At 24.7% G+C, this 27,924-nt stretch overlaps 1 protein-coding gene across 5 annotated transcripts; it reads right to left on the bottom strand.

Annotated features, from left to right (window-relative positions):
• Window positions 1-300: 300 nt before the first annotated feature.
• Window positions 301-27,587, bottom strand: LOC129966027 (uncharacterized). Of its 5 annotated transcripts, none has more exons than XM_056080367.1 (24): window positions 27,366-27,587; window positions 25,759-25,831; window positions 24,381-24,469; window positions 22,876-22,980; window positions 21,823-21,879; window positions 21,553-21,597; window positions 20,910-20,954; window positions 19,419-19,536; window positions 18,939-19,075; window positions 16,933-17,070; window positions 16,752-16,844; window positions 15,027-15,100; window positions 13,841-13,967; window positions 12,410-12,561; window positions 10,876-10,967; window positions 10,671-10,742; window positions 10,154-10,207; window positions 8,127-8,183; window positions 7,837-7,896; window positions 4,601-4,681; window positions 2,132-2,294; window positions 1,612-1,700; window positions 1,396-1,505; window positions 301-525 (listed from the first exon to the last, which is right to left on the bottom strand). In XM_056080367.1, the coding sequence occupies exons 1-24, from the start codon at window positions 27,522-27,524 to the stop codon at window positions 307-309; spliced, it is 2,409 nt and encodes an 802-aa protein (XP_055936342.1). In that variant the 5' UTR covers window positions 27,525-27,587; the 3' UTR covers window positions 301-306. The 5 variants fall into 5 exon arrangements, with proteins under 5 accessions (XP_055936342.1, XP_055936343.1, XP_055936344.1 ...); XM_056080368.1 differs by having other exon boundaries at window positions 7,837-7,893; XM_056080369.1 differs by having other exon boundaries at window positions 8,127-8,174.
• Between the last annotated feature and the right edge of the window lie 337 nt (window positions 27,588-27,924).

Below are 27,924 nucleotides of genomic sequence, written 5' to 3'. Positions count from 1 at the left end.
TTGTTTATATAATTTATGACTTCTATTTTCGAACACATGATTTTTCAAATTTCATTGCATTAGGAAAAATGAAATAGAACTATAAAAAATATTAATTTGTATTCATTATTTTTATAATCTAAAATTATTTTTTGTAATCCATATAAAAATTTAATAACATCACAATATATAATCTATTTATGGTAGACAATATATTGCAATGCTGAATTCTCTTTATCAATCACTTCTATCAGCAAATATTCAATTAAGGAAAATAACCATAAAATTTATTTAAAAATATTTATACAATTTTATGTACAGTATTATTTACAATAATCTGGTGCCAAATATCTGATAACAAGTGCCACCAGGAGTAGTATAAGATAATATACAACAATCTAATATTGGATATGCAGAAAAGTTATTTTCAGTACTGTTGAATGGTCTGCAGTTAGGGCAAACACCCCATAACATCTGGAAGACTGAATCTGAAGCAGCCTGGTCCTTCAATGCTTGCTCAGGAGTAATACCTTTGAAAAATTTAACCTAAAAACATTTCGAAAAAATGTTGGTACTTATAACAAAAACACACGCAGAAAAAAATATTATAAAAGAAGTATTTCATTATAATTAAATTAAAGATAGAGAAATAAAAATAAAAGTTGAACAAATATGATTTACACAAGGAAAAAAAAATTATTTTTATCACTTACTTCATACTCTGTGTACATTGTAGCATCTATAACCATCTTTTTAACCCCCCCCTCTTCCAAACTTATTTATGAAATTATTAGATAAAGTCGCTTCCAAGTGAGTGAATTTTTAAAAATTATTAAAAAAACTTTTTAATTATAAAGATGAGAAATATTTGAATAATTGTTCCATGTAAAATATGATATTCATCAGTGTAAAGCAAATGTGTTACAGTTCTATGCACAAAGTATTATACTATTTAAACTAAAATACAATAATATATTTAGGCTAAATAATAATTCCATTAAAAAAGAATTTTTTATTCTGATCATTTTTTAATTTTTAGTCTTTAATTTATAATTCCTTATTTCAGATGTTTAATATGGAATTAAAATTTAATTAAATCTATTAACTAATTAAATCAATTCTAAAAATATTAAGTAATCATTAAGGATAATGCTTGCATAAAATTTTAAAACAAAAGTACATGAGGAAGTGAGAGAAGAATCGATCATAACATTCCATCAATACAAACATGAAACAAATAAAACTAAATTAAAATGTTTAAAAATACTATCATTTGAATAAGGCAATTATAAAAATTATTTACATGCTAGAGTAAATTCTATTTTTATTTTTCTCTCTATATTGTTTCTAATTTCTTTTAAAAAGAAAGCCAATGCAAATTAAGTTTTTTGAAATATTGGCAATAATAATACTTACAGCATTTTCTCCCCATAAATGAGTTTCAAGACTAGAAGAACCAGTTCCATCATGCAATTCAAATGAAATCAGGTAAATATAATTCAGTACAGGCCATTCATTCTTGTCAGCTGAAAAAGGATATTAAACAATTTGTTTATGGACTTAACTTATAAAGGGCAGATGGAGCAGCTACACTGAAAATTTAGAACATACAATTAAAAAAATAACATTTACCTTCTTTTATGCTGCATTCTGGACAGTAAAAATAAAAAAGTCCATCACGTTCTTCAAATGGAGGGATGGAAGGCATAGCATCTTCAGTTCTAAATTAAAATTTCATGTTCTATTTTAATATTTTTTTACTACAAACATGAATGCAATGTTTTAAGATTAAACTAAATGAGTAACATGATATAAATAATATTTGTTGTCAACATGTAAACTTAAATATAATAAATAAAAAATAAATATTGTTTAAAATATGAAATTAAATTAAAGAAACAGAAATCTTAATAAATTTAACAGTTGTGCAATAGAGTTTTCTGAAATCATTTCAGTAAAATTATTTACTTACTGAAAATTATTTCAGTAAATAAATTATTTCAAAAAGAAAGAAAGGATTTGTAAAATACATTTCTTTATTTTGCTTGCCTTGAAAATTATTTTGTATTTCTAACTTAAAATATCTCATTCAGTTTTAGTTAAAAAATTTATATTACAAAAATAATCAATAATAATAATAATAAATGCCTACATGTATAGACACTTAGGACAACAAAGATGTATAAGTTTCTGAATCCCAGAGGAGTTGGGTCTGTAAGAAAAAACAGCACACAAAGCTCTGAATTTATGAGGTACATCATGTTGAATAATCTCTGCTAAAGTGGAAGGCTTTACTGTAGAATAATCATCAGTAGCTAAAAAATAAATAAAAAGGTTTATTAGTAATAACTTTGCTTACAACAACATTAAAACTACTGTTAATTTTATCTCATTATAATATTTTCTTTGAAAAAAGATATATCATAAAACATTTAGGGTTTTACACAAGAAAGATGTTTATCACTTACTCTCTTGTGCTTGATGACACTTCAAAATTAATTATCACAAGAATTAAAGCATTTATATATTTTGCCAACTTTTAAACTCCAAACAATTCTTTTTTTAAAAAATCTTTTTCCTGGTAAATTTTCAAGAATATAGCAATGAATTCATATTACTTAGAAAGGAAAAGATCCTTGCAGCTACTGCAAGGATCAACAACACCATAATCTTCATTAAAACATAAAGTGCATTAATTTTCTTGTAACAACAGTTGAAGACAATACAAAAAGACAAATTTTGCACTTAAGTCAAAATAATTCTTTTATTAATCAATTGAATCCTGGTTTAGCATTAAGAAAAGCAATCTAGCATGAAAAATTTTATAAAATACTTGTTGTTACCTGCATAAAGAATAAGAAATAGAATCCATTGAAAAAAAGTTATTCTCTTTAGTAGAAATATAAATAAGAGATATAAAATGTAAATAAATCTAATATCAGATAGAAAATAAAATATTTTAGGGGAACAAACTCCTCTTGACTTTTTTGTACAATTAGACATTATAGTCAATCTTTTTTAAAAAGTCTGCATCTCCTGAATGAATCAAGAATAAGAAGGAAAGCAGCAAACTAACAAAAATCATTGTAATTCTTTCTATTTTGTGGTATATAATGAAAAAAAATTGAGGATAAGCACTTCCCTTTTAACCAACAGAGTTAACATTTTAACACAAATCTACAACAGAGTCAAAAATTTAATAGACAACTAAATTTTTGATAAAACTATATACCAAATTTCATACAACTAGCTCTTTGTAGATTTGAGTTAGTGAATTTACAAATATGCATAAAATTTTTCCTAGAATTTAATAACAATGTACAAATTAGATGTTCGGAATGCATATGAAATTCCAATTCTCTAGCTAAATGCATTTTCGGGTTATTGTTCGCAGATAGATAGACATAATTCTAAAAATGTGTTTCCTGAATTCAGGGAGTTCTGAAACAGAGATTCATCAAAATCTCAAAGACAAATTTTTTGACAATCCTTATCAACAATTTTTGAATATTAATAACTTATGAAGAAAATTGGCTATCTGTTCTTTTTAACAATTACCTGAGCAGTTAATATTTTAATTACCTGGTTCAGTTAATATTTTAATTTTTTAAAAAAGCTTTCAGACAGTAAAAGAAATTTATTTATTAACAATCTTACACAAAAGGTTTTTTAATTCTGAATAGCGTCAGTGAGAAAAATTTTGCCAATATATTGAGGAGATGGAATGTAGGCACCAAAACATGCTGAATGTCAATATTGGATGAAGTACAAAGGAGATTCATATGCTGCCTACAAAAGACAAAATGCCAAAACAAATATATATATATGTATATATGACATAAATCTTAATTAATTTTCAAATTTTTATCTTAATTTAAATCTACATTAACTTTATTCTAAAATGTTTTCACATTTCCCCATCTAATTTCACCTTTTTTTTATATAATTAATGCTACAAGAGCTCTGTAAAAATGTTTTAATCAGCATTTTCCCACATTCCAAGTGAAAGGATAAAAATCTATCATGCTTAAATTCTTTTAAAATATACCTATATTTCCCTTTTCTAAGTCTACACATGTCAAAAAATCCCTATCAGAATCTGATAGTATAAAATCACTCTGGAAAAAATTTCAGTCTCTTTTTGCTCGTCATTTGTGTTGTGGACTGACATATCTCGTGGCTTCTTTCTTGTACATAAATTATGCCACCCAGGATGGAATATAGCAAGTTTAAAAATTCAAAAGTGCCTTCTCTCATCAGCCATGAAACTGCTTAAAAAATATGTTATTATATATATATATTCAGGAATTATGAGAATTTATCAAATTTTGAGATTGAATCTTTGGGTGATTACAATACTTTCTCCTTAATAAAAAGGTAAAAACTTTCCATTCTATAGAAAATAATAGCAGTTAATTTTATCAACTGGGGAAAAAATAGATATATAATGTGCAAAATAAGATCATAAAAATTGAAATATAGTGAAGTAAAAGTAATTAAAAACTTGGGAAGCAATATATATATATATATATATATATATATATATATATATATATATATATATATATATATATATATATATATATATATATATATATATATATAATATGAATATATTCACCTGATACTGCTGGCACTGATTTCCACCACTCTGTTTCACTATCATCGGAAAAAGGTGGAAAACTAGGTTTATTTTCATTTGCTACAAAATAAGAATGAGTAATTATAATTAAAAAAATTACTTGATAATAGATTCAAGCAAAATTTAAAAACATAACAGTAAAAATCAGATATAATGAAATTAAGTTGATAATGTCAAAAGAAATAATTATGGAAGTTAATTAAGGAAGTTTCTTGCATAGTAAAGCATGAAACTTACATTGCCAGAAAGACTGAACGTTTGCATTGCCAGAAAGACTGAAACTTAGTACATGCCTATATTGCCCAAAAAGCAGTCAAAATGATTATTTTGTGAAAGAATAACTAATACGTAAAACAATTTATTTAAAATTAATTTTTATTATTCTTTTACATTATTTAAAGTTATATTATATGTTATTAGTAAATATTAAATAATAAAGAAAATCTACTGCACTTGGAAAATAAGAAAGTACTTCATGCACTATTATTCATACATTTTTTGCAAATAAAGGTGGAAATTTTTTCATGTGTACTTTTTCCACAAACATACTTTTAACATTTTTCATAAATATCATTTGTTTTGTTAATGTAGCAAAGGCGTATTTGATAAATTCTGATTTTGTTAATATGGTTTGCATTTGATGATGTTGCAGCTGAACTTTGTGGGTCTTTAGGGTCCGGTGAAATTTGCTGTCTTGCATTTATATATTAGACAGAAAGCTGTTCAGCTTATTGAAACAAGAACTCTTTTTGTTGTATTTTTATTCCTGTCATTTCTTTGTAAAGGATCCAAGCATTTACAGCAGTCAAATGTAAAACACTGAAAAATATTTGTAGGGGCCATCTATGAGAACGAGCTTTTACTGTATATTTTCTGGTCATTTGATTGGTCATATCAACTCCATGTTCTGTGCTATTATAACATTTAATAGACTCTAAAAGTTTTTCATTACTTTTATCAATTTTCACAAATTTATGCTTAGAACAGCTACTCTTTTATTTGGTTTATTTTTATTTATTGTAAGAACGCAATTCTTTGGTTTGCATATCACAGTGGAAAAACAATGCCTGTTATCCTTCTTTTGTTTGGCTACTTTTGGTAATTCCTTTTTATTTCCTCTAATAGTTCTAAATAGAATTGTTTTTTTAGCCAGTAATTTTGTTGCTAGTGATATGTTAAACAGAAAGTTATCAGTCATAATATTTCTTCCACATCCTGTATATTGCTGAGCAAGTTTCAGAACAACCTATTTACTAAAAAGCGTTTGACAATGGTTGTTGTTCATCTTTCCCCAAACAAGGAAAACCATTTAAAACATATTTGCTGCTAACAACTGACACAAGCCAGAATTTGATGCCAAATTTATTAGGCACATACTACATAAACCTGTACCTAACCTACAATAACAAGTACTACTTTTAGATTACTGAGCAGCTGCAATTTATCTAGTGCCCACTCAAATCAAAAATGTATAATGTACCGATAAGTTATCATGTAACAGGAATTGAAAAATTGAGAAATGATATTTCAATACAGGCCCAGATTAGTCATGTAAGAAATTTACTGAATTCCATAATAAAAGTCATTTAACTATTTTAAATTTCCTAAGCAGTCAAAATGACAGCTTTCAGGTAATATTGATATAACACATACACATAGCAGAAAAAAAGATTGTGTGTGTAAACACAATCATTAATAAATGTGCTTTAAAAATCCACCTATATCAAGGATAAAAAGAGTCAATATCCTAAGAAATTGTATCATTATAAATATAATTTAAAAAAAAATTCAAATTTAAGTAGTCAAAATGACTTTTTTGGGCAATCTAGTGTTAAATAAGTAACAACAAATTGATAAAATTTTTATTCAAAATCACACTAGATATAAATTATTTGCATTGGCAGATGAAAGAAAAACATTTATAATGTTCATTGATTTAAATAAAATGATGTAGCAAAAGTTACAATATAATTTTAAAAACTTATGTAAAAACTTCTTGTATTCTAGTGGTGTTTTGTTCAGAACAGGATCTAGGAAAATTTTTAAAGCACATTTAAATTGCAGAAAAATACATTAAGTAGCACAATTAATAAATGAAAGTATTTGATGAAATCATTCTGAAAATGCAAAAATAAACAATTGAGTACCCCATTTATCTGTAAAATCAAATTTCAACTATTGGGATATTTTTTCTTTTTTCCCCCTAAGATTTTATATTTATGAAATAAATTAGAATATTGCTTATTAATTTGTTTGACTTGAAACTTTCTGATCCATGTCTTAACATGATAATTTTAGCATTAATTTAGGTTTAAAATTCAAAACAGAAATTTATTAAGATAGAGTAGAGTAATAAGTAAGAGTAGATAACAGAAAAAAAAGATGACTTTTAAATTCAGATTCACTTAAATATTCATAAAAATTTCAAGATGAATAAAAAAAAATGAAAAAATATATTAAAAATAATAAATATTTATTGATCCCAAAAAAGCAATTTAAATTCTGCACTAATTTATTTTTATTTTCAAAAAAAAAAAAAAAAGTAACTGATCTATTATTTACAAGAATTTGTATACATTTTTAATAATCTTGTATTCTGATTAAAAACTTTTTTTTTTCATTGTTTGCTTATATCTCATCAGGCTGCCACATAATAAAAAGTTAAACAAAAATTTAAATAAGAAATCATAGGTAAAACTGATGTTAAATGTAAATACAGAATAAAAATATTTTGTAATGTGAAAAACATAAAATGATTTATAATCTGAAAAAAAAAAATTTACATATTTATCAAAATCTGCTTGCATTATTTTGAATAACTTTGAAGAAAGAAATACAGTTATATAATACAACTAAAACATATGGATTAATTAAAATATTGGATTTAATTATTTTAAGTATATCTGTATTTATTAAATTGATAACATTTTTAATAGAGTTTACTGATAAAAATCTTTTTACATTGACTTGCATGGCTCTGAATAATAGCAACACAATTGTGTGGTACTATCAAAATATATGTAGTAAATAAAAGCTAACTACAGAGCATAAAAACAAGAAACAATATACAAAATATCATTGTAAAATTTATAAATATTTTATAAAATATTTCAAAATTTCTAAACATGGCAATTTTTTATTTTATTTTACCAAAATTTTAAAATTTTATAAAAACATGTTTCATATTTTTTATGACCACAAACAAAATTATATACCCTCCTGAGTCGAAGCAGGCATTTCTTCTTCAACATTCAATGCTTCTCTTTGTGATCCTACTGGAACATGAAATATTCTTATTAAGAATAAAATTATTATTGTAGATAACACATTAAGAATATACTCTAAATTTTAAAATTTGATGCTAAATAAAATGAAAATATACGATTCTAACTAAACAACCAGTAAAAAAAAAAAGGCTATCTGCTGTTTTTGAAATTTATTTAATGATACATATACTTTCAATTTATATAAAAGATAATAATGTGTTAGCTACATAATCCCTTACCTCCAAATTCTTGTGTATATTGACCCGGTTTCACAGCAGCCTCTAAAACTGAAACAACTAAAACAATTAAGGCATTAGAATAAATTATTAATGAAATACAATTACAAGTAATTATAAAACTAATGATAATTTGAGACTACAGGAAAAAATCTTAGGCAATTAGATATACCCATTAAAATTAATTTGATTACCATAATGCATTTAAAAGTTTATGAAATATTTAAGTAGACTTCCTTTTAAATAGAAACTATTAGCATTTTATGATATAAAACTTCATAATTACAGAGAAAGTCGATTAAATTTTATCAAGCATTCTTTATATTTCTAAGAGGTATAACAACACATTACACCATCAAAAGCTGAAGTGGCTGTATCATGATTCAAATAGCAGTGATTTTCATTCCATTTTCACTAGTAGCAATTCTTAAAACTCAATATTTTAGAATTAAAAAAAAAAAAGACTTTTTAAAAAATCATTTTTCTATATTGTAACCTTATTTGCAGTATTTTATTTTTGCCATAATTTTCGGTGCAACAGACTACACTGAATTAGTAAAATTTCATCCTTAATGATTGACATCAACATCTACAGAATCATTTTCATCCTTAATCAAACAGTACAAAAACAAAATAAAAACAGTTTGATGCATATAAAACAATTTCAAAAAAAAAAAAAAAAAAAAGTTATCTAAAAATATTTACAACCAGATCTCTAAGTTAACAACATTCAATTATATTGATATTCTTTTTTTTTTTTAAATGCAATAATCACCAAAAACAAAAATATCGCAACAAAAATGAGTATTTAAAATTATAAAACATTCTGAACAATAAATACTAAATATGGCATAAGATACTGGAAATGAAACAAGTAGTAATTCCTTTTGCTTTTATCGATACATTTCGATGGTTATAATGATGTTAGAAATCTTTTGATGCTAAATTGCTACAGTTGTGAAAAGTTCTAACGAATTTGAAATTCTTGTTGGACACAGATTAAGAGCATACAATTTTGCCTATATGCATTATATTAATAGTTTTCATTTAATTTGTCTAAGATTACAATTTTATTCATATGCCCAACAGATTTATGAAATAAAAAAAGAGCAAATTAGAAAAGTAAATGGCAGGGGAAGATTTTCATATATGTAAGATTTTTTTAAAAAGGAATAATAAAAAAAGAAGGAATAATGAATGAAAAATTGGATGATATTGTAATACAGACGGCAGTTAAAGTATTGATAGGGAAGAAAGTAAAGTGTCTTTAATTAACAAGAAATTAAACAAATTGTTAAAAAAATGCATGAATGTCTATTTTTGCAATGATTAAATAAACGAAAAAAAAAAAAAAAAAAAAAAAGAAACCTTTATGGCATTCTAACACCTGTCATAATAACATGCAATTTACTAGAACTTACCAAGAGTTATAAGTAATGGTCCCAAGTAAAAACTGCCTGCCTTTTTTTTTCTTTTTTTTTAAATAAGCGTATTAAATATCTACATAGTAAGAAATAATTAAAATCCTATCAATTAACATTTGTTTGACTTTTTCCTTTTGATTACAGCAATATTTATTTCTGTTAAAATTATGCATATATTTTAAGTTTGAATTATATCTAACACATTTTCTTTCACTAGTGAAATTTAGAATTGCGATTTTGTCATGTGCACAATGTATTAATGATGTAACCCTTGAGTTTAGCAATTACAATTGTAAATTTGAGCAACTATGATTGATAAATATTTTATAAGCAATTATATACTACATAACTGAATTTAAATAAAAATAGTATACTAAATAACAAAGCAGTTTGAAAACAATAAAATAAATTTGCAAAAAAAAAAAAAAAAAAAAAAAAAAGACATTTAACATTTAAAAGAAAGAGATCTTACAATAAAAATCTTACAAGATTATAATATTTCAAATTTATCAATAAAAGCATATAGAGAAGAAAACAGATTTTTTAAATAAGGTAAAACTTTAATAAAATGAATTTTTTAAAAAAAATGTAACGTAAGAAATATACCTGTCTTTTGAGATTCTGTACTCGTCTTCAATGGTTTATTTAATGCCTCAACAGCTAGGGCAACAGATAATATTTGTGAAATTCATAATGTGAATCACAGAGATTAATTTTCAAAAAATTATAAATATTAGGTTTAAAATTACTTGGAATGTTACAATCTTCAATATTTAAAATGATATAAAATTTTATCACAATATAAATACCAAATGAAAGCTACAAAAATTATATAATCGAAGCACAATGACTGACTTAATATAAAAGAGATAAATCAGAGCAATAAATAATTTTAAATCTGCAACTTTCCTAATAATGTAAAAAACTAAAATGAAACCAATTGTTGACAATTTCTTGAAAAATTTGTACTGTATACAGATGCAAATTATATGGATGAACTTAATGATATATTATATTTACCTACAGATCATTATAAAATTTGTATAAAATCAAACATATGACAATAATGATAATAACTATGATAATAATGATAAAAGAAAATAATTGGGACCATTCCACATACTTGCAACTTCTTCTTCCTCATTTCTGATCTGTGATTCTGCTGGTTTTTGACTTGAAGTAAAAGCAGAAATATCTGTAAATTTTAAAATTACAGTTTCTTTTATAACAAGTTTTTAATTGCGTAATTAAAATATTAAAAGATTTCAGAACTATGCTAATTTTATTTGTTTGTCTAGTCATCAAGCATAAAAGAAAATTCCACTTACCACAATTTAAAAACAAGCTGTTATTTTGACTAAGTAAGTCATCTGTTTGATTTCCACATTCCATAACATCAACAACTATTTTCTCTAATCGTCTACAAAGGAACAACATGAAAGAAAATTAAAAAAGAAAAATCTTTTGAAGTGAATTAAAACAAATTAAAAATTACTTAAAGCATATAATTTTAAAAATTACCCAGTAGAAATAAGTGAAATCTGTGAATATCTTATATTTTTATGGGACAATTAGGATTTTATAGAAATCACTATCATTTACCAATATCCATTATATAAGTCTAGCATAGATCTTACTTCACTATAATAATACTTCACAGCCCAAATTAAATAAAAATATAATAAAATTAGTTGTGCTCCTCACAAGAATGAATATTTCTTAAAAATACTAATTTATTGATGAATGCCATGAAAAATAAACAAATAAAAAAGCTTCTAAAATGATAAATTTTAGAGAAGAATTTTTTGAATAACAGTAGATGCTCAGCTTTGCTGATAGCCAATAAGCTATTTTATAAAGTATTATTTAACCCATTAAAAAAAATAACAGGAATGATTTTAAAAAAAATCTAGACCATGAGTATTAAATATTGCAAGTCTGATTTGAATCAGATTTAATAATTACAGTAAATAAATTTTAAAATAAGTAGACTCTCAATAAAAATTGATGCAAACAAGAAACAAAATATAATAGATTTCTTCTCTAATGGCTAATTAACTATTCACAATTCAATCATTTTTTGAAAAAAGCTGGTGGAATTAAATATTTATTTCACCAAAACAGTTCTCTATATTTTCATTACAATTAGTTTAACTTTTATAGTAAATGTTAGGAGAATTTTATCATGAAGAAAAATTATTGCACCACCATTTAATTAGAAATGCAATGTGAAAGTGTTATATATACCATGAATAAATAAAGAATTAAAACTACTTATAATGAAAAGTAGTCTTAATTCTATATTATTCCATGTTTACCTTTATAAACATGGAATAAATGATACTGGTTTAAAGTTTATTTCAGTTATTAAAATGAGATATAAACTGCGAGTTTATGGACTTTTTTGTCTTGAAATAACTGTTCAAAACAGTAAGCCAGCTGGTCACACATATTAATTCATTTGTCCAGTTTCATCTGCAATCAAATAATTTCAACAACTTCTATCTGTAAACACGTATCTTCAAGCGATGTTATGAAGAATATGAGGTAAATTTTCTTCAATATAGAGACCAATTTTTGCTCTGAGAACTCAGATTAACTGTATATTTTTAGATGAACTGAAAAGCAATGTTTATGTTAAATTCGTGTCTTAACTAATTCTCTTATTTTCAGAGTACCTTTATGGTGATCATGCTATAAATAACATATCTGTAATGCTTTTACATTTTAGTGTCACCTCTGCCCTTTTATATATGAGAGAAAGCACATAATTCTAAAATAATTTATACATTAAAGGCACTATATGAATATTAATAGTAGACTACATATTCAAATAATTGCTCAATAAGTTGGTAAGCATACTGTTTTAATTTTTTTACTTTCTCATCCTCTTCATTTAAAACTTCAATACCTCTTCCTTCTTTTGTTCCAGTATGTAAACATAATTTACAGTCATCTGGATTTGTTGCAGGACAGTAAAGATGTGCATCACGAACTTCAATATATTGACCTGGCTGAAAATAAATTGGAATATTATTTTTTTATATATTTATAAGAGATGGAAATAAGGTTTAATTTATCCTACAATACATTTCATATTATTTTCACTAATAATAAAGAAGATAAGCATCTTGGTTGGCACTTCATAGGACAGACTTTACAACATAAAGCTACAATAAAATATGGCATAAATATTTGGGTAGTAGGAATGAGTACTTCAGAACAATTTTTCAGAGATTTTAATTAATTAAAAATTAAAAAAGATCTGATGTTTTCCCATTGTAATTTTTGAATCTATTACTGTACAAACATTATTTTAATAGCATTTTTAAAATTTAAAGGAGAAAATTTTTTGTGTGATATTAATTTTCATATAAATTTTTTCTTACTTTGCCAATTTTTAAAAATTATATGAAATATTTGCAACAATATTTTTCATTTTCAAGAAATTTAAGTAGTTATAATCAATTTTACAAATCTACAATGCCTGCTTTTATTTATAGCTTTTTTACAGGGAAAAACTTATTAATAAAGATTTTATTTAATTTTTCACACTCTTCAGCAATATAACTAAGAATGTTTACTATCTAATTTTATTTAACTGAGTTTTTTTGCAGGATATATTAATGAATCCTTGGATACTTACAAAACAATAAAATTAATAGAAAGCCTTATTATGTTGAAAGATTATTTTGGCTGTTTTTTCAGTCTTCTGATTACCATGTTTTCATCTGTCTAATGCTGTTTAACAAGTAAAATGTACGGTATCACTCTAATGTTGAAATCAACAGCACATTTTATATGAAAAATATGACAGTGAAGTTATATGCTAGATAATAAACCCTTAAATCATGAACAGTTGCATTTTCTTTCGAATATGGCACCATTTGACTTGATTTCATTAAAAAATTCATGCATGCAACAAACAAAACACGTGTTAGACTACTAAAATAACATGGCCTAAATGCCTATCATGATATTTAAAAATACTCTGTCCAGAGAATTATGAATATAAAATTAAACTTAATGAATTTAATTGAAATCAAATACAATCAACATTCCTAACAAACCAGATGGTTGTGAGAGGTACCTAGTGTTTTATAAGGATTCAACATTTTTTTTTTTTTTTTTTTTTTTTTTACTAAAATTTTCAAACATAAAAATATTTTCAAACAATTTAATTGCAAAAAGTTTTGTATGCCACCTCATTTAATAAATAACATGATTCATAATTCTTTACATTAAAACACTTCAACATAAAGAAAGAAACCTTTATTATGATGAATTATGTACCTTTAATTCAGCAGCAGATGCAATATGTTGACCATAAACAAATAAAACAACATAATGGTTCTTAGCAATGGTAAACAACTTCTCATCAATAACTTCTTCTTTAAGACCCCAATGAGAGCTTTCAAATCTATGGAAAATATCAACATACAGATGGTGAGATAAATTATTAATAATTGACTTATCAATAGGAAAATACTTTTTCAGCTCCATTAAAAATATTTTTCACTTAATTTTCAACTATAGGAAGGGAAAAAAAAAAAAAAAAAAAAAAAAAAACCCACACCAAGCAGCTGCATAAAAGAATAAAATGCTCAAATTAGTTTTAAAATGGAAAAAGTAAAGCCTTTTTTTATATATACAGGAGAGCTAAGGAACAATAAAATCAAACTGTGATAAAGTAGATATAAAGTTTTTACAGAATAATATTTAAGCAGAAAATATAACATTGTTTGAAATTGTCTGCATAATAGAAATATTTAAGATGCATGCATATATATATAAGAAGATATGCTCAACACTTGGGAATTTCAGACACAGTTTTAAAGGAGAAATATGTTAAAAATAACCAAAGATGGTTATGATTTCCCTGGTAACTGAATATTCAATATATTGAGGAGAGGAGATAATTAGTTTTAATAAAACTTTATTTTATCATTTTACTTTTGTTTTCAGCAATCAATCTATAGAATAAAGTTTAAATCTTAGGTTTAGCATAAAACTGGTTACAGGATAGCATATCCTTTATAAGGAAAAATCTACATTTATTCATTCATTTAATAAATTTCTAAATAATTTTTAAAGTTTTGAATTTTTAAGTGTTTTATTATAAAAGTAGTAAGAATGTGAAACTGTATTTTCATTCCATTGAGCACAACTATATTGTGCTCTGTTCACATTAAAAAAAAAAAAAAATGTTTTATGTAATATTTCTTTCAAAGATTCTCGAAAAAAAAATGCAAAGAATAATTTTACTACTCATATTTTCATAAAGTGAAAAAGAACAATTTCTTATTTTAATATATTCCATACAGGCAAACAATAGCCATAAATTTAATAAATAAATAAACAACTATCTTCGTCAGGCTGAATGATAGTAATCAACAATCATTATATTTACACACACTAATAATTCATAAATAATAAAATTAATTTATTATTGAAAATAATATAAACAAAACCTGCTTACTGATTTGTTTTTGTTCCATCCCAAATTTTTAGAATTACAGTTTCTGTTTTCTTGGAACAATAAACACCAATTACCTACATTGATAAAGGTGCAAAATAAGTAGAAAAAACATTGAAAATAAAGATGTAAATGTATAATTTATAAAAATTAAAGAATAATCAAAACATTTTTCTTTCCAAATGTAATCTTTTTCACTACTTATGAAAAATATAAATGTTAGCATATTGATTAAAAATGAGCATATTTAGTTTAAAACCCTTAGAAAAATCTAATAACATTAATTAAATGATTCTGCTTATTATGTTGCATAATGAGCAGGTTCATTTAATATTTGCAAGAAAAAACTGATGCTGATCAATTATTACTAATTGATACAATTTCTTCCTACCTGATGTTTAATAAGTGAATCTTGTAAATTCAACATATATTGTCTTTTATTTAAGTAAATAGCCGCAGATTATTTAAAAAAATTATTACGCAGAAGAACCAAGATTTCTATTCGTCTGATTGAAATCAAATATGTTTTTCATTTGTTTAATAATTGGAATGCAAATTAGCAGCACATCATGAGAAGATGAATTACATCAAGCAGATTAATTATTCTATATTATTAACACAATACAAAAAAAAAAAAAGAATAAAAATGTTTACAGGCTAATGGAAGTACAAAACTAATAATAAAATAAAATTAACATATAGAATTTTTTTAAAAAATTTAATTTTAAGCATTTGGACATTTTACTTTCCATTAATTTTACGAAAGATAAATGCTTGTCACTGCTTTTAATTAATTGTTTAAAACTGAAAGGAATTGTAAGCATCATAATTGAACTTCTAATTTTGACTAATATTATATTCATAAAATCAAAACACGAATATGATTTCACAAGAGACACACACACACACAAAAAAAAGAACAGTGCAAAAAAAAAAAAAAAAAAAAAAAATTATGGAATTCTGTACAAGAAAAATATAAATAAAAGACAAAAGCCAAGTTGTATTCCAAGAAATTTATTAAAAAAAATGAACCAGTCTGTTTTTATAAATATTTTAGCTGTTACATGAAAATATGTAGTAGTAGCCCTTTAGCCAAATATTCTTACTCATTAACAGTTACTTCTCTAAATCAAAACATTTAATTCAATATACAGCAAGCAATCCAGGTATTTAAACAATCCATATTATTTAAAACTAATTCATTTAATAAATCACCATCCAACTATTTAATTTGGCTAATTTTTATCTAGTCTCCCTCTGCTTACATCTTTCTGTGAGTCCATTTTATGTCAATGCTATTTTATTTATCTTTATCATTTTAGACAATCAGAATGCTTAGCAGTTTTAATTGGTTAAGTGAAAGGTTACTGGAACTTTCTGATAAAAACATAAAATTACTATAAAGGTAGCAAGTAATTAATTGTTTTTGAAAAATTCAGGAGTAGTATTGTTTTTCTAGTAACTTTCATGTTCCAGAAAACTATAAAATATAGTTTTTTTCCTTTTGTTAAAATAAATATATAGAATTTCAAACATCTAAAAATATAAATATTACTTTCATAATTTACTACAATTAGTTATGATGGTATTCCTTCAAAAAATTAATAAAATAATGACCTTGTGTAATGTTAAGCTAAAAAAAAAATCTTCCAACATCTGACCACAATTTGTTTTTGCTATCAATAAAGGAAATATATATATGAAATATAGCACTTGTAATAAACTCACCTGACACACAATATTAGCATAATCTCCCCGACTTAGTTCACTTATTAATTTTGGTTCACTCATTTTATTATACCAATCAAATAATTCTTTAACCTATCAAAGAAATAAATATAAATGGTGCAAAACATTATAAAAATAAGAATTTATAAAATAAAATTTTTTTAAAAAAAGTGCAACATACTCTAGCTGAGTCATCTGGTACAAAAGTAAAAGATTTTGCAACTGTTTTTGGTTTATGATCTTTGTTGTTTTTACTGAATATTAATATAAATTTCGGGGACAAACATCTTCCTTTCAACCGGCCACGGAATTTATAAACCTGAAAGAAAAATTATTACAAAAATCCAGATAATCAAAAAGAATAAATATCAGAAGCTAACAAAAATACTTTAATAGAATATAATGTCTTGCATGCAGAATTGAAGAAACATGAGTTCAAGATCTGTTAGTAGTGATACTTTATTGTTAGACGACATATACATGTTAAATCGTCATGAATCAAACTTTCTTATGTTGGCATGATCTGGCAATTTAAGCAATGAAATATCAGCTAAAATATCCTCATCCATTCACACTTTAAAATTATGATGCCACTCTAAAAATGATTCAAAAACAAGATACAATAAAATTTGAAAATCAATTACTGTTTAAATTTTTTAAAAATTTATATATACGAAATTCAAAAGTAAAAAAGATGTCTATCTTCCTCATATAAAGGGATTTTTTTTTCTATTATCTGATTGATTGCTTTTTTTGAGAAGTTGATGGAGGGAGGGACAGCAGGGTTTTAGCTTTAAAAAACCTATACAATATATCAGAATGATTGAAATTAGGAGGAAGAGAGGCAAATTAGAAACATCATAATTTTTAGTTAGTAATGGAAAGTTTTCTTTTTGTTGTATGTCATTTCATTTTGGAAACTGATAAAAGCTGCAGTTAAAGGAATTAAATCTGGAACTTGGTACCTTTCAAGGAATTTCAATGTCATAAAAAAGAAAAGCAAAATTTACATAGCTAATTTTAATAAAAATGTCAAGAGGATTTTATCAATTAAAAAAAATACATTTTAGATACTATAATGATTATGATCACTTACAATCAAAATAATGCTGCATATAATCAGATTTTTATAACAACAATTCAAGTGGCAACATAATTTGGAAAAATCCTGTAAAAAAATTCTATATTTTAAATATAATTTTTATCTAAAGAAAACTCTAAAGACAAGAAATATGTAACTTAAAATTTCATAAATTATCCAAATTTATTTTAATTAGTTGTTTAACAAGATCTATTTTAAGATATACAAAAAAATCGCAATTAAATGCTTTTTAAAGCAAATATTAAGTATTTCTATAAAATAAATTTAACTTGTATTCTTTTAATTTAACTGGCTCTCTCCTAAATTTAATTTGCTTGTAGTAGACAGCAAGTATTCTTCTGAAGTGTTTAACAAAGTTTGAAGTATTCTCTTTAGCCTGCAATCAAAGTTCAAAGAAGTTTTGATAGCATATATATCATTTTCTGATGAAAAACTATTTATGGAGAGATTTTGACATGTTTTTATCAAGTAACTTGCAATCCTCAGTAACAGAATGAGATATTTTTTTTATCAGTAAAACCCAAAGGATGGAGCAAAAATACATTTAAATAACAATCATACAACTATGTTAAAAAAAGTTCCAGAAGTTAATCTATTATGGAAATATGAATACAAATATAACTATTCTTTAGGTGTTTTAAGGAAACTAACTATTTTCTACAACTATACAGATTACATCTTTTTCAATGACTTCATCAATGTACTATTTCAGAACTTGAGAATTGTTGGCCCTAAAGTGAACTCTTCATTTGAGGCAAAAGCCAAATGAAGTAAGATTAGAGGAATAAATTGCTTCTGAAATACAATATTTTGACAGACGAGAGACTTATGAACAATGCTTTATCATGATGGAGCACCCATGAATTGATCTTCAATGTACATTAAATTCTAAACAACTGTAATTACAAGATATGAGTTTGAGTCACAAAAAATTTAAACTGGATGAAGATTGTTCTGAAAAAGTCAGTCACATGATCTATTTGGTTGTTCTGTGAGAAAATGTTATAATTAATTGATATTTCATTAATGTTTGAAAAATATTAAAAAGTTCTGGAATTTTTAGAATATGATAGCATAAAAAGTACCTGCATTCTATGGATGCGCACAATATCACCAGGATACACATCGGGAAATGTTTCATCCTTGGCACCAAACACAGAACAGTTAAAACCAGCTTCTGTTTCATCTGTTATGGTTAAATCCAAAATTTGAGTTCTTTTACCTAAAAATTTTCAGAACTATAAATGAGCAATTAAAAAGATTATATAAAATTGTATGTTAGCAAGGCACTTAAATTCTGGTTATTATTTAACAGAAAATCAGTTTGTAAAAAGCTGATTCTAAAAATAACAACATTCACTTCATTCTTTATAAATGAATGATACATATAGGATTTTCAAATGATAGTTTTTGAAACAAATAAATAATTAACATTTTATATACATGAAACCTAAATATGATTTCTTTTAAGCTTTTGAAACCATTTCATATATACAGAATAATTTCAGGTAAAAGAAAAAAAAAAATTAAATTAAAATTTTAAATATAATCCAGCAAAATCATACCTTGTATAACTTTCAAATTACATTTTTCAACAATTCCATATACATTATAGGTAATTTTAGATTCAGACTCTTGTAATGCTTCAATAGGGACATATTCATAACTATTTGCAAGAATTATCTGAAATAACAAATACAGGAAGAATTTGTTAACATTCATTTTCTCAAAGTGATAAATAGAAAGATATAAAGTAATACATTAATCATCCAAATGGCAGACAATAATGTACAAAATTGTAAGAACAACTAACATAAATAAGTTTTATTTTAAGAAATGATTAGAATTTTTTTCATTTAAATAAAATGCAGTATGGATCTATTCTAAATTTTCAAAGAAAAGAACATGACAACCTAAAAAAATATAGATACTAGAGGTTTATTTGGAAAAAAATCTTCACATAGTTTTATAGCTGATAATTAATTCAATATTCAATAAAAAAAAAATATCACTTCTCTCCCTCTCACACATATTATGAAACCTAATAAAAAATATAAATAGTGTGAAATTCAGTAGGATTTTGTACAATATGACATAAATACAACAAGAGGGAAAAAGTTTTCAATTTGATAAAAAGGCATATATTTAAACATATAAGAGTGGGATAATCAAAAATGAAATAAAAAAAAAGATTTAACTTTTATTCAGTCAATTTTGAGAAACACCAGATTCCAAAAATGAAAAACTTGCAGATTCAAAATGAAGAAAAGTTCTATAAACATAATTTAATATCAATTTTAACCCTTAATTTCACATCATTAGTAAAATTCTGAATCATGGGAGCAACTTTATTTTCATATATGGCAGCATCATTAGTTAGTAGCATGTGATATGGATTAAGATCAATGTGTAAAATTTTTAAGTAATGCCACGGAAAATGACAGGTATGTTCTTTGATTTATTCACAAACTACTTACATAATACAGAATGCTAAGTTTTCCAATTATTGTGAGGAGAATTGAGTAGGCATTTGAAACCTCATTTTGTAAGCAAATCATGTTCACATTTTTCAACTCTACTTTTATTAACTGCCCTACTCATTTATGCAACAAAAATTCATTGCTAATTATCTCATAAAAAAAGTAATTAAAAAAATACAATGGGCAAAAATTTGTTTGGTAATAATGCTCTCTTTTTTCACATTCTTGTATACAAATTCTATTTAACATGTTTTGTATTAATATGAAGAAAGAATATGTATTTTAATCATGGCCAACCGGATCTGAAATTTGAAGTGGATATAAAATTTCAGATTAAAAGCAAATTTCATTCATTAAACTTATATTTATACATTATTAGATATACATAAGAATAAAATAGAATTTGCAAAATCTAGTACAAAGACAATTCAAATCTTCTATTAATATGAATATAAAATGATTAACAGCAATTAGCATTAATTTTTAGTATTTTTTAAAAGTAAGCAATGAGGTAATAATAAAATATTCTTTAAATACCATTGTTTAAAATTCTTGTAGACAATTAAATCAACTTACATGTGATTCTTCATCATTTGAAACCTTTTGTTTCTTTTGGTGAGTCTAACAAAATAATTAACATCTTGTTACATTTACAATAAAACATCTTAGAGTATTTGAAATTCAAATTAATTAAATTAATCTTATATTAAAAATTGTTGCATTTCCATCAATTATAATCGAATTTAATAAATAAGATTAAAGTAAAATTAATAAATAAAACAATAAAACTGAAGGGGAATTTGAAAAGAATTTTACTAATAATTTTGGCAAATAACACATTAATGCAGTATTTTTTTCTAAAAACAAGCAAACCAAGGGAAAGAAAGAGCAGGCATAATAAGAAATTTACTTATACTTGAAATTGAGAATATGGAATAAGAACTTATAAAAAAGTGAAAATTCTTTCTTAAAATTTTTAGGATTATGCAGTCAAATAATAATTTGACTAGAGTAAGGGTTTTCTTATATATATATTTTTTTATTATAATAACATTTTGGCACTTTTTGCATGAGTAAAATTTTTTACAAATGTTAATATTACTACAGACTGAAGCATATAAATTATTCAAGAATACTTTAATATTCATGATACCTTTCAAAAACCAAAATTTTTAAAAACCTTTATTCTTGAAAAAAAAGAAAAAAAGTGTGAACATACTTGTACATCTTTTCTATCTTTACTATGATAAATCTTTTTCTTTGTCTGAAATGAAGAAATCCAAAGTTATATGAACAAAATAAAAAGATATATCTTCAATTTTGTATTATAGTAATTGAATTTCTATTAACACAATATTATTATAAAGAAAATTCAAATATAAAGACAATAGGTGTAAAAGTCCAGATTTTTTAGTATTGTAATGAATAAAAATTGCTATAAGCTGGTATTAAATTAGTGACAAGAAACTTCATAAATATATTCACTTACAGGTTTTTGAATGTTTTTGATTGATTTTGCTTCATCAGGTGGAATTTTTCGACCAAACTGTAAAATAAATAGAAGCCATACATTATTTCATAACAGATGCTCAAGGAATATACATAATTTTTCATTGTAGCTCAAAAATAAAAAATATAATTTGCTGGAAAAATAACTTTTTCAATCGCATTTACAATATATTTCCTTTATAATGCTCAGCAACATATAATAAGGTTCTTTTAGAATGACAACATTCATTTAAGCACTAAAATATATTATTATAATTATATTCTTGTCTATTAGTAAAACACGATAGTTCCTACACCTAGAATTTTATACTGAGAAAAGTTGCATTTAATTTCTGCTATACAATTTTTCATTTAAACTTTGATAGCATTTGAAAGCTCCTATAAAATAGAAACATAATGATAAAAATTATCTTAAGATCAATCTAATAATAACTTAATTTGCATATATATATATATACTATTAATTATTTTTATTTCTGTATATTACTATTTTACACCATCAGGTAAAATATTAATGTTGTTTTTAGATACTTTATAAAAGAGAAAAAAACAGTGGTACAAAATTTAGTTTCAGAAAATAATTAATTAAATGCAATTAAAATAAAATTTAACTAAGAGAAATGTAATTCAATATAGTTAAACATTTACAAATTTTTTCATTGCCAACACGAGAAAGTAAGAATGTGACAGGAACAGAAATTGTTTATCTATCCATGCTTGATTTCTTTTTCACCAATCCATTAGATTATTTTTATCACATAAGTTTAAATTATTTTTGCCAACTATGAAATGTTTTATTATGTTATTAAACAATAAGGGACAGTGAAAATCAAATTCAAAATAACAATGAATGAATAATATAATGATGGAAGGTAAAATATTACACACAATAGTTTGTAATTTAGCAAAAATTGATAATTCATTGAAGAATTTATGGGTGTGTTACCCCAAAATGATGTATTTAGGTCTTTTGAATTTGATCTTCATTATAAAGAATGTGCATTAAAATTTACATGAAATAATATATACATACCAAAACCTGAGTTTCTTCTTTTTTGACCAGAACTTGAAAGGGTAGTTCATTACCTTTATTAAGGGTGGACTTTTCAAGTAAAAAGTTTGCAATGATTATATAACCCTGAAATATTTTAATAATAGTTTTATAATATAATATTTAGGAGACACAACTCTATATAACAGGTTTCATTTTAATTTTTTATTACTAATTTTAAATAAAGAAAAATAATTTCATTTATTTTTCATATCTATATGAGAATATTTTCTATTAACTCGCTCTGATAATACAGATGATTAAATTTTTTGAAAAAAAAAAAATCCTTCACACTTAAGCTAGCACGCATGCACGCACACACACACAGAATAGAGTTAGTTGGTGGGCTATATATAAATTTAACGGTGAACAAACAAACAAAATCTTAGTGACAGATCCTTTCTTAGAGAGCAGTGTGTTCATAGGCTCTAGGGACACAGCCCATCTAGAGCAAAAAAAGCAATGGAAATAATTTTTGAAAATGATACATCTATTGCAGTTCACTTGCAAAAACAATGAATTATAGGAAAAAAATAATATATAAAGAATTAAGGAAAACTTTAAAAATGTCTTATTTATAAATACAATAATTCATCTTTTAAAAATCTTAATCTCATAAAATTAAGTTATATATTCAGGACTCCATCATTTAATTTTCTTCTTTATGGTGCTGATTAAATACCATGTTGTATCAAACATAAGAGAAAAAAATCAATTATTTTTCTTCACCAGATTTTTATTTCTGCATTCAAGATTGACAATACTTTTATCTCAATTTATAAGATTTCAATTCTCTCTAGACACTAATCTGTTGGGTCTCAAATCATTCTACAGACAGTATTATTCCTTTTGTTTTATTGTATTGTAACATGTCTGGTATAAAACATTATTATTAGAGTGAAAAAAAAGTAGAGGTAACCCATCAAGCCTTGAGGAAAGCACAAGCAAATATTAAATATCTCATATTATAATAAGCAGCTATTGTTGTTAATCCTTATGACATTTGTCATAGACAAGCCTGCTGATGAAGTCAGCAATTTTAAGCTGAATGAGCATCTCTTGTTTTCAGTAGCACCATTTAGGGCCAAGAGTACATCTTAGCTACTCATGATTCATGGGCTCACTTTTTATAGGGCTGAATTCATTCATGCATTTCATTCACTCATCCACAGATCCAAATTTAGACATGAATCAGAGAACGATCACCTCTGAACCAATGCCCCCAGTGGTATATTGTCTCAACAAGGAGGACTTTGTGGTCACGACAGATTTATACATGCACCAGCCACCCCATACATAGGGAGTCTTCAACCGAGAGGGTTCGAACTCACAACCCAAGGGATGCGAGTGCAATGCCCTACAAGCCAGTTTATCCCGGCCCCCGATAACAAGCAGCTAGATAATTTAACAGCTACTATACAATTTTTAAATTTCTCTTAATGATTAAAATAAAATTTTCCAGTTTAAATTATCAATTCATAAAATACCTCTAATTCAGCAGCATTTGAGTCTTGAGCAAACTGATCAAGTAAAAAGACAGTTAATTTTGGTGGAATTTCAAATTCTTCAACAAGAGCTAAAAAGTGAAAAAAAGACATAAAAAACTTTTCCATCAGCTGATTTGTGAATAATCAGGTATATATATTAATTCATTTCCTATGCAGTTGTAATAAAAAGCACATTTAGGAATGGATTACTGTTCAAATATGTTTAAATAATATCATGTTATAGTATGATAAAGAAAAACACCCATGGGATTCTACTTTTATTAAATTTACTTACTTTTGGTATATAAAGCATAGAAACAACAGAAAATGCCTCATAAAAATACTAACATTTATTTCTAAAAATTAAATTATCTAACAAATAATATTTTAAGAATTCTGCATGCAAATAATAAATACTTTACATTTCCTCTAAATTTTTGAAAATAAAATGAAATAAAAAAACACCTTTAAGAACCATATTAAAATTTTAAAAAATTATAATTAAAATATCTTAAAACTATAAAAAAAATTATGTCTAAGGGCATTAATTTAAAGAATTATTAAATTTTTAATAAAAAATTATAAGTATGGACTAAATTAATATTCTTTTATTTTGATTTCATGGTGAAGTTTAACTAATTTGAATATATTATATAGGAAATTCCTCAGTTGCTCAACATTGAGACTTTAAAATACACTGGAATGAAAGTAAAATCATTAAGAAATAAGCACATATTCTTTCTTTTTAATTACGAATGACCATATTATTTGACAAATAATTAAATTTCCATTTTCAAATTATTATTTAATATTATAATATTATCCTTTGTCATTCATTTTAAAGGTAAAGATGTAATTAAAGTTTTCATTATACTATGATTGCAGCAAAACTTTTTTCACTTATCGGTCAGATTAATCAAACAAATCATAATATAGATATAAAATATTTTTCTCTAGTGAAAGACTATATATAATTTAATATTTTTATGAAGTGTTAATATTTTCGGTAGTGAAATATTTTTCTGCAGTGGAAGAAGTAGTATTCATTCTTGAAATTTAAAATAAAAAAGATGGAAAAAAAAAAGAAAGAAAGAAAAGAATATGTAACTTTTTTTAAAAGTCAGTCAATCAATTTAACAATATGTTAACAAGTAGTAAAACAAAAATATAATTACTGATACAAATAAGATGAAAATTAATAAGATTTTTCAGCAAATGATAAGAAAGAAGAACTAAATATTTATATAATTAAGAAAAAGGTGGAACCTGAATATTCTATGTATATTAAGATTCTTCAAGTTTTGAGTAAAAAAAAAAAAAAAAAAAAAAAAAACGAATATTAATTTTTTTAATGTACTAAAATAACTAAAACAGGTACCATCAGAGATGACAAGCTTCCGTATAAAACCATTTGCTCTTTTTCCAATGGGATTTAACTGGCATATTTTCCCCTAAATTGGAAAAAAAAAGCACACATATGTAATTAAAAAAGATAGGGATTTAAAACAGAAAAAGAACATAAATACTACCTAGCACAAGGAATATTTTCTTAATTTAGTATATAAAAATGTACACAAACTATAATTAAGCCTTTTGAATGGTAGGAGGGGAGTAAAAAAGTATCTTCCTCTCCTTCATTTTATGGGGAAAAAAAATTCTTAACAAATCTCAAAGTGGTCTTTATATTAAAACAATGAGATATGAGAATGCAAATCATACATTACTAATCTGAGACTTACATAACCTAAAATTACCTGGTTTGATATAACCTTCAACAAGTATCAGTTTCATAGAGGAGATGTCTAAATTGACATTTTATTTTTTTAGAATTGTGAAAATGCTTAAAGCACATTAACTTCCAAAGACATTTAACAGTTAGGATATTAAAGTAGTAATTATATTTTTACAAATTTAATATTTTCTCAACTTAAAAAAATTTACAGGAAAGTCTGAAAATACACTATAAAAAGTTTGGATCAATACAAAAAAAAAAAAAAAAATCAAAATTGTACATCTGCACTAAAGAATTGCTGTTTTGTATATGCTGAAATAAAAAGCATTACTTGAGAGTGAACAAGTTTTTCTTTTGATTAAGTAAGTAATAATAAAATATATATTTAATGAATGAAATTAGAAACAAATATTTGTGAAAAGATCTGCAATGAACATATTAGCTAATTCAGCATATTAATGATAATAGAATGCTATTACATAAATTTTAATACTGTTAATAAGTAACACAACATTTCTTGCTTTGAAATTATGAGTGCAAATAAAAGAGAATAAACTATCGATAACAGCATAATGTCAATTTTCTAAATGCAAGCAAAAATGTCACCAATTGGGAAGACTGATGCAATTATGCCTTTACATTTTGCCTCCACTTTTATATGTTTCCTGCACTGTAAATTTATATATGTGATGCAGATGAATTGTAAAAGATAGAATGTTATAAAATCCAATTCAACATCTGTGTGTGTGTTGATACGAATGCTAGGGGAATTTATTATGTATAAAATATGGTTCATTACTAAATCACTTTCATTAACTCTCAAAATAAAATCATTAATTTTTAATAAACTTCAAATTATTTATTACTTTTGTGATTTTCTTAACTTTTACTGTATTAGATTTATTGAGCGCATTGTCCCCGCTTTGCATGTAAAGTTTTCTTTTCATTTTTTCCCCCCCATATCAATCACGTTAAAAAAACAGATAGATCAGTTACCATATTTATGATTAGACAATGAGCTTCTAAGCCAATCGATTCACAAAATTTATCAGCAATCAAGCTAACATGAAAAATAACAATAGTAGCAACTATGAAGAATATATTAAAATTGTAACAATGTTTAATAATTTATTATTCTATAATAATTAAAGAATAAAATCTTTAATGATAAATGTAAAAATTAAAAAACGGCTGAGATTTCAAAGACATATGGCTTTTTTTTATAAAACATGTATTTGTGAAATCATACGCACTATAATCGCTTTGTCTTGGTAGTTTTCTCCTGTTTTCAGATCTGCAAATTTTATTTTTTCAAAATTAATAGGGACTGCATTTAAAACAGCCGATGGACACTTTTCAGATTGTTTTTTATTATTGGTTGGAAAATTTTGATCCATTTTAATAACTACCATATTGTGTAAAAGTTTTAAATCAAATATTTATTTACATTGTTCAACACAAATTTGAAAACCGAAAGCGAGGGAAAAATAATACTTGCAGTTAAAAGTTACAGTTTAGTATTTCCCAGATGAGATAAGGTGAATTTCTTGTTGCAACAACGTAAGACCACCAACGAAAGGAGCGAGTAACGAAAATATATCCTTATATATGTGGATGAATATGTGATATTTTCTAACCTATCTAAAATATAAATGTCATAGTTTCAGCTCTGAAGAAACGAGTTATCAATCGTCACATAATTATCCTTCAAACTGATGTAAAGAGACTGAATACTTATTGAGGAAATGCCAGTTGACTAGGCGATAAGTTCTATTTCTGTTTTGTGACACCCTTTCACGCAATTATTACCCA

This window comes from Argiope bruennichi, chromosome 4, assembly GCF_947563725.1.
Source record: "Argiope bruennichi chromosome 4, qqArgBrue1.1, whole genome shotgun sequence".
NCBI lineage: Eukaryota > Metazoa > Arthropoda > Arachnida > Araneae > Araneidae > Argiope > Argiope bruennichi.
This window is presented reverse-complemented; position numbering and strand designations above follow the sequence as displayed.